General features: G+C 43.5%; 1 protein-coding gene across 1 annotated transcript; it reads left to right on the plus strand.

Annotated features, from left to right (window-relative positions):
• The first annotated feature begins 659 nt into the window (after positions 1–659).
• Positions 660–10,292, plus strand: MED4 (mediator complex subunit 4). The gene is made up of 7 exons (XM_075421941.1): positions 660–815; positions 3,165–3,231; positions 3,576–3,746; positions 4,122–4,179; positions 5,616–5,702; positions 6,478–6,609; positions 9,509–10,292. Exons 1-7 carry the CDS (start codon positions 727–729, stop codon positions 9,679–9,681), a joined length of 777 nt encoding a protein of 258 aa, XP_075278056.1. The 5' UTR covers positions 660–726; the 3' UTR covers positions 9,682–10,292.
• Positions 10,293–10,527: the final 235 nt, after the last annotated feature.

A 10,527-nucleotide genomic window follows, 5' to 3' on the forward strand; every position in this document is an offset into this window, starting at 1 on the left:
GAGCCAAGCTGCCTTCAGCCTCCACGGACAGACTGGTTCGCACACGCCACAGCGGCAGGTCAGGCAGGTCGCTGCCAGCTCCCGTCACTTACAGGACAAGCAGCCCAGGTCGAAGGAGTTCTTGGCTCTGTCTTGATTTAAAGCTCGGGGGGGGGGTTGTTACGTTTTCAGTATCAGACACTTAACTTTCTTCAGTCATCAATAAAGCACCATTTTGTCCTCCGATAAAAAGCACCTGAGGGATTTTTGGACATCAGGACCCTCAGACAGTGAGTTAAAGCAGTTAAGATGTAATTCAGTCGCAAGCCCTTTCTTTGCAGCTTGTTTTCTGTGCCTTCAGCGCACATCTGAGTCTCATTTAGAGGCTCGTCGATGGAAATCCGGGGACTGGAAATGCGTTCAACAAACCAGCAAGCGCGGATCCTTGCGGAACGACCCAGCTCCAGGAGAGGCCGTTTACCAGCACGCAGCGGGCCTCGCCAAGGCAGATGTGACCTCCTCACACCCGCCGCCCCCGGCCGCCCAGCCCTTCCCGCCGCGGCCCCGCCCGGCCCCTCGGCCCCTTCCCGCCGCGCGGAGGGCGGCGCACGGGCCGCTCTCCCGCCTGCCGGGCCGCCCTGCGCATGCGCCCTCCACGGGGCGGCTGCAGCTCGCGACTCCGCCGCCGGGGGCGGCCCCGCCGCCGGCGCGAGGTGGTGCTCGCTCGGGTCCGCAATCGGGACCGTGATGGCGGCGGCGGCGGCGGGAGGTGGGGAGCGGAGCAGCACCCGGGACCGGCTCCTGGCGGCGCTGGAGGATCTCGAGCTCTTGGCCAGGTACTGCGCTCTTGCCCCCGGTGCCCGGATGGGAGGGCCCCGGGCGGCGGCGGGCGTGGATAGAAGGCGCTGGGCGCTGTACGTGCGCGGAGCCGCCCACGGGGGCGGCGGGAGGAGCCGGTGCCGCTGGGCTTGGGTTGGGAGGGTGTCGGCGCGGCCCGACCCGACCCGACCCGACCCGACCCGACCCGAACCCTCGGTGGGCTGCGGGTGGGCGGAGGCCCGAGCCAGGCCCGCGCGTGTTCCGTCTCGCAGCAGCCCCCGGGCCGGCTGCGGCGGGAGAGGGGCTGGTGCTGCGGACGGGGGCCGGGCCGGGCCCGCGCTCGGCGCCGCAGCCCTCGGCCGGGTGGGACAGCGTCGGCGGTGCCCGACTTCCCATGCTCAGGGCAGAAGAGGAGCTTCCTCGTTCTTCCGCTTGCCTTCTTTTCTTGGTTGGCACCTGCACTCCCTCTGAAACGCGCATGCCCCCCCCCTCTTAGGCTCTGTGTTAGTCACTAAAAGCTATGCTCGAGTCAGAGACTTGTAGATGGCGTTGCGTGGCTGAAGCCGTTCTGGTCGTTGTCTGTAGTAGTGTTAAACTCGCCCAGAGCAGGCTGCAGAACTCGTCTTCGGGGTGATACAAATGCTCTGCTGACTTAGTCCCCGACTCTTGAGGCTGGACCGATAACCCTCCTGCAGGTCGTGGAGGCGCAGCTGGCAGTGCAGTCAAACTGGTTTCCAGTTATTTTCCTCCTCTCGAGGAGGGCAGGAGCTTAGGAAAACGTTTTCAGAGGGAGTAACCCAAACTATCTGTGTGGCTGGGTCACTCTGTGCGGTTACTGCTGGTAGGACTAGGAAAATACATTGATCAGTTGCTCTTGTTGTGTCTGATTAGGTTTTATTTTTGGTTTTAGTTTTTATTGTGACATATGGGTTGCTGGGGAGAATGTATTTTTGAAAAACAAACAAACTTGCTCTTTATCAAAACTTTTTAAAAAAAAGAAAATCTTGGGACTGTTATTCTACTGTAACGAATCCAGAGGAACCCTCAGCAGAATTTAGTGAATTTTCCTGTGGATCAGCAAAGTGTTGCAGCACCGTAGATCTAGGCCTCTCACAGCTGTGATACTTTTTGCCCCTACCACCAGACCAGTAAGCAACATGTCTAATCTGTAACGTGTGTAGTTTTGAATTTCTGTTCATTATCCAGCTAACACAGAACAGAATTAAAACCCCGTGACATCAGCCTTGATGGCGGTAGTTGACCTACTTGTAACAGATTTTATTTGCTGCTGCTCAGCGCTGGTCAGGTAGAATAAAGCTTTAGTGATAATGAAGAGTTTCTTTATTCTCTAATAGTTTTAAATCATTTTAGTGTTCAGGAATGACCAAGAGACACAGACCAAGATGCTAGTTAGAGCTTTACTCTAACTAGGGCTTTTTCAGACATTTTGAAAAGCACCTGTTTTCATTTTGAGGTTCTGGCCCCACTGCTGTATTAGTTGTACATCCCACTGAGCTGCTTGCACTGGACCAAGCAAAGCATCAGTACTGTTCCAAGGACAGTGTATTGAGATAGACAGTTACTCATGCATAGCGTTGAATGGCCATCCATAGCCTTAGAAGCCAAGTAAGTTTGCTGAATTTGCAGAAAATGCCTTTTGGCATCGTGATCTTGTTGCTCAGCAAGTCCCTTCTGATGTTATTGATGGCTTTTCAGAGTGGCGGCAAAGTAAATAGGTACCTGGAAGTGTGATGAAGAGGTTTGTTTGAGAAGCACTTCTAACCTAGCACCAGAATATTATTAGATTTTTGGTATTTTTGTGTGTTTGATATACAACTAATATACCTTTGTGGAAATACTGGTTGTAAAAGTAGTTTCACAACAGACTGTTTAGATGTTTGAAAGCGTGGACTTCACTGCTCTAAATCCAAGTGTGAAACTTGCTCTGTTGGGGAAAAAAATGGAGGAAAAGTAGAGAAGTAAAATAGTGAAGACAGCTTTCATGCCCTCTTGCAACAAACACAGGCAGTAGAAGTAGGTATGAATGTGTTTCATTGTGCTGTTTCTTCTCTCAGCTTCTGCTTATATCTTTATGTAGTTTGGCAGGAACTTAGCACATTTCACAAGTACAAATACACGAGCACTTCATGAGCTCAAAGAAGAAAACGTGCTCTGGTCATGAGACTATTCACAGAATTACTCTTGGTTGAGAAATTCCTGCCGAAACTGTATTGTAAAACTATAAAATACTCAATTCCGTGAATATTTTTGTAGTGATGTCAGTACTCTGATGGTTTTGGGATGACTTGATGTGATTTGCAAATAATGGCCTAGAAAAGTCTGCAAACACTGAGTTTTCCTTTCAGGGAACTAATTGAAATTCTGGCAATTTCAAGAAACCAGAAGCTTCCACAACCAGGAGAGGAGAGCCAGGTAAGCTGACTTTCTAAACTGTATTTCTTCAGGTAAGCACAATGCTTCTATTTTTTTTGCTTTTCTTCTTTCTGCCTTTGTCCTTGCCTATACTTAGGCTACTGGTGATGGTGAGGTTTTGGCCTCGCTACAAAGGCATTCTTGGTCCTCCTGTTGTTATTTGTTTGTTTGTTCATTTGTTGAGTGCTTCATAGGCTGTATCTGCAAACAGAGCAAGAAATTTTCTTTCATTTTTCATGCAAACATAAATACTCCTATGGATGTAAGTTGCTCTTTGCAAAATGATTGAGGGTGTGTTGTTACTCTAGCTAAACTAAAAGTTCTGCAAAACTCTTGTTTAACAGATCCTGGAACTGCTGATTCAGAGAGATGGAGAGTTTCAAGAGCTAATGAAGTTGGCAGTTGATCAGGGGAAAATCCATCACGAAATGCAGCTTTTAGAAAAGGTAGTAGAAAAGAGAGATAATGATATTCAGCAGCTGCAGAAACAACTAAAAGAAGCAGAGCACATACTGGTAAGTTCATAAGGATGTGCTTGCTTTTGAGCATCTACTTGTGAAAAAGGTGTTTCTGGAGAAACTGGTGTTGTGTTAGTTTAAGAAGATTTAAATATGTAAAACTTCTAAACATGTAATGGTTTGGGTTTTTTTTCAGTAGTCAAATATTGTTTAGTTATCATGGTACTCATTTTTGGTTTATAATGCTGATTTTCTTCCAAACCTACTTTATTTCTGTGTATTTTGAAAATGTTCACTGAATAGTTTCTTAAAATGCAATTAAATTGCAAGAGTTTATTCACAGAGCTGACTTTATGTAGAAGTTTACAAATTAAAGATGCATTGAAGGTTTGGTTTAATTTGGTGTTTGTTTTTTTTTTTTTTTACAACTAGGCAACAGCTGTTTATCAAGCGAAGGAAAAGCTGAAGTCAATTGAAAAGGCAAGAAAAGGTGAGCATCCATGATTGTACGTGCTACATAAATGCAGTTGTAAAGAAAGTTGCTAGTGAGCTCACTCTAGTTATTTTGTTGGATTTTGTGTTTTGTTTTTTTTAATTCTACTATCACGAATTTTGGCTGCTTTATGTGTAAACAAATTTCCATTTCACTATGAATCTATAGCCATTTCCTCAGAATAAAGTCAGGAATGAATTATTTTTTGTGGCAAACATCTTTGATATTCAACTTAGATTCAGGTGTCTCAACACTCTGCTTGGACTGATAATAGTACATCTGATTACCTAATCATAGGTTGGAGAAGACCTCTAAGATCATCAAGTCCAACCATCTCCGCCCAACACCACCATGCCTATTAAACCATATCCCAAAGTGCCACATCTACACGTTTTTTTGAACACCTCCAGGGATGGTGACTCTACCACCTCCCTGGGCAGCCTGTTCCAATGCCTGGCCACTCTTTCAGTAGAGAAATTTTTCCTAATATCCAATCTAAACCTCCCCTGACAAAGCTTGAGGCCATTGCCTCTCATCCTGTGGCTAGTTAGCTGGGAGAAGAGACCAACACCCGCCTCACTACAACCTCCTTTCAGGTAGTTGTAGAGAGCAGTAAGGTCCCCCCTCAGCTTCCTCTTTTCCATGCTAAACAGCCCCAGTTCCTACAGTCACTCCTCATAAGACTTGTTCTCCAGACTCCTCACCAGCCTCGTTGCCCTTCTCTGGACACGCTCCAGCAGCTCAATGTCTTCCTAAGCGTCTCACCAAATTGCCTCAGTAGGTCTGCTGAGGAAAGGGAGACAATGTTTGTGTGCATGTGCATTATATTTGAAAGACTGACTAGCTGGTGATACTGGTTTGCATTTGTAGCAATTTCTGCCACTCTGTGGCACTCACCAAGCTAAACTGACTTTTTTTGTGGGAGGCATTTTCTTTCATGTTTTTTTTTTTATGGTGTCTTTTATGATTTTGTCATACCTCTTTTGTGTAAAAAGTCCAAGAATTTCATAAAGTTTTTCTAATACAGGCACGTATTTAGAAGGGCTACTACATGTATGCTCTACAATTACTACACAAACAAAAAAATTTCTTTACTACAGAAAATTCCGTAATAAAGCAGGTGCTGAAGTTTTCTTACAAATTGTGCTTGTCAAGTAAGTACACTGCTTAAGAGATTGGTTTGTGTTTTTCACAGGTTTGAAGAACTGTTGACATTGAAGGTGTACTGAACTTGTGGCTGTAAAATCAGTTCACTGTGAAGCTTATCCTTGCGTAGTCTAAGAATCCTCTAAGCAGTCATGGCATCTGAAGCATGCTCTTAATGTTTGATAAAATTACATTCCCAGTCTTTTCAATACGAGTGTCCAATATTCTGAAATAATTCAATGATGCAATCTCTTGAGAACATAGTAACTTTCCTTCCCTTCTTCCAGGTGCCATTTCATCTGAAGAAATAATCAAGTATGCCCATAGAATCAGTGCTAGCAATGCTGTTTGTGCCCCTCTGACATGGGTACCAGGTAACTATCATTTTTGTGAGAATAGATCTTTATATAATAAAACGTGGTCAGTATCTGGTCTTAGAATGCTTTTATGCAGTGAAAAACACTGGAGTTTATTACAGTAACATTGTTTTCAGCTGTTATATCTAATATTTTTAACAAAAACGGATATCCAAAGTCCTGTAGACTTTGTGTACATTTTCAAAAAGGCTGTGAAACTGCATGCTTCCATTAAATGACTGGCTGTCTCTGGTCTCCTTTGTTTGTTTTTTTTTTTTTTTTCCTGAATGTTGGCCCCAGTTGTACGTTAGAACCAAGTATGTTAAAGGCTTTTCCATGTGCTCGGTTGTGTTCCCTCCAGCCCCTTACAATATTCTTTACAGAGAATGTTAGTAATCAGTGGAGTCAGAAGCCGGGTTTTCATTATGTTGGGTTTCAATTTTGGGAATGATCCTTTTTGTCCAAAATGAGAGTGTGTTTTTTCCCATTCCTCTCTTTGCTGTTCAGCTGTGAAGTACCAGGGAGAGCAAAGATACCTTCTAAACGCGTGGGGTTTTTTGGGTTTGGTTTTTTTTTTAATGTGCTTTTTCTGCCAAGTTTGAATGAACAGAGAAAGTCTAAGTGAAAGACATACCTGGATTTTAACAAAACACGTGTGATGCTTATTGCTGATCCAAACAATCAGAGTATGGGATTTTTTTTTGGTCAGGAAACTAGGCACTGAAGAAAAAGTGAATGTCTGCAAGACAATTGTTAAATATTTAAAGACATTCCTTTGCCTTTTTTGTTAAAGGGGACCCACGTAGGCCATATCCTACTGATCTGGAAATGAGGAGTGGTCTCTTGGGTCAGATGAACAACCCATCCACCAATGGAGTTAATGGACATTTACCAGGGGATGCACTTGCAGCAGGCAGATTGCCAGGTAAGAGAAATTCAGTTTTGTTTTGCTCTTCTTTATTTCTTGTACAGTCATAGAAATTATACATTTCCCTTAGCAAAGGCAAATCAGAGTTAAAATAATGAAAATTACGGCTAACATTGTTCCCTAGCAGTGAAGATCTACTAAATAAAGTTAACAATTAGAAATTGCATAATTTTATTTTATTTCGTGCTAAATCGTACTGCAGACACTACAACTAAGTGAATATAAACAAAATTTAGTTACACTTCAATTCACTTCTTTTAAATTACTGTAAATTAAGTGATATTAAATCGTATTAAAAGCATTTTCAAAGCAAACTTTCTTAGCAGTGATGACAGAAAGTACGGAATTGTGAAAGCTGTATTCAGAAGAAAAGAGGTTTTTTATCATCCCCTACTTTCCTTTAAGTCTACGCTCTGTATAGCGAGACTGCTTAGAAGTCCTGGTTTGAAAAGACATTGTAAAGGACAGCTGGTGAGGTAATACCTCGAGTGTAGGAATCAAGCTTCAATCACTTAATTGCTTAGTGAAATGGGCACTTCCACTGACTTTAATGGGATTCGTGCATTCATGCTAAAGTAGAATTTAGCAGTAAATTACAGTAACTGAAACATTTAAGTGGTTCTGTACCTGTGCAGCATTAGTATACCATGGTTAAGACTAAAATGTGGAAAAATTCGTAGCGTGAATTCATAGGAGATCTGTAACAGTTCTTACCTGTCTATTAAGCCACTTACAGGTGTTACGGAAAGCTTGTTTTCAAAAGTTGTACTGAGTATCTTAAACCTGTATGGCGACTCCATTGGAGAAATAGTAAACTTGGATATTGTGTTTCCAACCATCTGTCTAATCCTGTTGTCACCTCTTAGGAAGTGACTTAAAAGTTCTTCATCATCTTGCTTTCTAAGCCTCTGGTCTTGGATAAAATGGGCCTGTGAGCGGAAAAGTAGTGGGACCCTGACATCTGTCCATAGCAACCCACCAGAGAAGTGCTGAGGATAGGCCCATGTATCTTTTCTGTTCTTTTGAAGTATGGTCAGAGGAGATGTTAAGGTTGTGTCTTCGTCATGGAGTTGTTTAGGTGGAGCCCATTCTGGGTGGCTTCGCTGCTTTAGAGGATGCAGACTTGCTCCTTCTACTTTTGAGTGCTGTCTCTGTAAGAACTGAAGCCCCGCTCTTTAGGACTTTTCGTTGAGAAGCTAGAAAATGTGGGATTTAAACTTCTCAAGTTGTTAATTGAATCTGGGTCTCCTAAGCCAGGGGAAATACTCTAATTCCTCGACTGCAGGTAAGAGGGTAACATCAAAACTTCATTTAAAAGAAAGTAGAGGCTGCTCTGGCATTTTGTACAGGGATCCTGAATCTGTCGGTGTGTGGTGGCGTGTCCTGAGAATGCTAATGATGGAATTTAGTCCTTTTAGAGACTTCTGCAGAGAGATGTGCAGTACAGAGAGATGTCCAGTTACTGAGTCCTTACTGAGTCTGCAAGCCAGCCACTGGGCTGCTTGGTAGCCTCAAAACTTTGAAGCTGCTTAGTACGCTCATTCAACCTGATTTGGTAGTGGACTGGTTCCAGCACTGAAGTGTGGCCGTGGGATGTATAACACTGGCTTACGTTCTCAGCTGGTTCAAATAAAGTTGGTTAACTTCACCACCACTGGGATGAGACCACCTGGTACTGTTGCTGGTCTTCCTAAAATGGGTACAGGACTGGCATAAAGGCTGCGTTATGTCCTCACGTACACTGGTGTGCGGATTTGTACAGCCAGGTAATGTATCTGGTGTTAGGGGACTGTGGCTGTTGTTCAGGTGTGGGATCTCAGGTGTCTACAGACTTAACGATCCAAAGCTACTGTGTGTGGAGTCTGTGTACTGATGAGTTAGGCAGCAGCTGAATGAGAGTAAGTCTACCACATATGATCCCCTGCTTAGACAGTACCCTCTTTCTCTGTACTCAGAGTCCCACATGGGTGGGCTTTTGTTCACTTCGGTCTCTGCCTAATTATTTTTAATTCTTGCTGTAAGTGGGAGATAGCTGGTTTCTTCTGTGGGATAGACTTCACTACAGTGCCTGGTAATAAGTGAAGAACTGAAGCACAGCAGTAGGAGCATAAATTAAAAGGAAGGGAGCGGAAACGGCATATAGATGTGTACTGCAGCTTTGAAATGGGGGACCGTTTGGGGGTCAAGTAAGGGAGAGACTAGGAAGTGTTGTGAGGGGAGGGTAGGTTGGTAGGGAGTATGGGATGGGATGGCTGTGGAAGTAAGACAGGAAAAGAAGAAACAGTGAGAGCTGAGAGAAGTCGGGGAACTGAGGCTGGCCTGGCTGGGGCACAGTGGGGCATTCCTACATTCTCTCAAGTATCTCTGTGGCCCTGGTTTTGTAGTAGGACACTCTTCTTTGTACTCTATGCACCATATTTACTGTTGGAAAAATAGTAACCAAGGTGTTACAGCCAAATTTGGATAAAACTTTTTACTCTGAATTTCTATGGTCTATCTTAAGTATTTTTTTTTTTTAATCTAATGTTTTGATCTATTTTTGCATACTGACAGAGGGTGACCATTTTCGTTACTGCCAGTGGTTGTGAATGTTAAGTCAGTTCAAACTGCTTTGAAGATGAAAAGCTCTGTGTGAATGTATAGTGTTTTGAAGTGGAGTAATGAGAGATGAAGAGCCACCTACATTAATGGGCCTCTTTGGCAGAGGAGGCTTTTACAGTGATAGAATGGCTCCATCATGAGATGTTGTCCAGCAGTTACTGGAGGGTTTCATCTGTCCAAAATTCAGGAAGGATTTTAAGATTGAGTTTTAAATTGGAGTCCTGGTGGAGCCGTCTTGTTGAATTTGTCAATATACAAAGCTGATAGTTTGATTGATCATGCTCCTTTTTTCCAGATGTGCTTGCTCCTCAGTATCCTTGGCAGTCAAGCGATATGTCAATGAACATGCTACCTCCTAATCACAGTAATGACTTCATGTTGGAGCCTCCGGGACACAATAAAGAGAACGAAGATGATGTAGAAGTCATGTCAACAGACTCCTCAAGCAGCAGCAGTGACTCAGACTAGGTACAAGAGGGACAGTATCCCTAGTAGACCTTTCCTGTGGTGAAGGTAGGTTGAATGCTGTTTGTCACAGACTGCAATACCCTTTTATTATGCTGGCGGCCCTGTTTAGGGCGAAGATAACAGCTGGCTCAGGAGTAGGGTGACTAATTAAAGACCACGGACTTCAGATTTTTTTGTTTTGTTTTGTTTTAATTTTTTTCCCCCCATTAGATGTTCAAGTAAAATGACTGGGAGCTTTCTGATGGAGGAGAGGTGTCAGACTTCCAGTGATTACGTAAATGTGTGAATGTGTATGTTTGCAAGAGACATGTGTGTATATATGTATTTACTATACATTAGATGACAAAAGTTCCTGGGAAAAAAGGCGTAAGGGGAATCCCCTTGTATGTTTGTTAGTAACTTTACTCTTTTGATTATAGCCTTTTCTATGGCACAGAAATGAGGCATGAAATTTGTAATTTTAATATCTTTTTTGTTACTGCCTAAATCTGTGTTCTTGATCATCTTGTGTGTGCCGAGAACAAAAATACGGCGATATGGTGTAAAAAAGTTTGTAATTATTGTAATATATAATGAATTGTTTGTCATAAATAAACTCAGCTTTGATGTAACTTTGTTTCATTTTGCAGACTTAAATATTAGATGAGTTATTGTGTAACTTCAGGACTCAACACCTTTTATCCCAGTGTGTGGTTGAATTCTGACTGAGTTTCAGAAGTTTGTATTCCATCTTCCCCTGTGCAAAATGGCAAGTCAGTATTAGAAGCAGCTGAGCAGTCAGGAACTGGGAGTCTGTCCTTTTCAGCTGAGCTGGCTCAGGTAGATGCAGAACTGGGCAGACTCTGA

The sequence above is a fragment of the Opisthocomus hoazin genome, chromosome 1, assembly GCF_030867145.1.
Source record: "Opisthocomus hoazin isolate bOpiHoa1 chromosome 1, bOpiHoa1.hap1, whole genome shotgun sequence".
Classification (NCBI taxonomy): Eukaryota; Metazoa; Chordata; class Aves; order Opisthocomiformes; family Opisthocomidae; genus Opisthocomus; species Opisthocomus hoazin.

What these genes read in the sequence shown, in the direction of transcription:
- MED4 (XM_075421941.1), top strand. Translation starts at nt 727, where the DNA reads ATGGCGGCGGCGGCGGCGGGAGGTGGGGAGCGGAGCAGCACCCGGGAC. An exon ending in AACCAGGAGAGGAGAGCCAG is followed by an intron (nt 3,232 to 3,575) that starts GTAAGCTGACTT and finishes CTTGTTTAACAG; the next exon opens with ATCCTGGAACTGCTGATTCA. An exon ending in AATTGAAAAGGCAAGAAAAG is followed by an intron (nt 4,180 to 5,615) that starts GTGAGCATCCAT and finishes CCCTTCTTCCAG; the next exon opens with GTGCCATTTCATCTGAAGAA.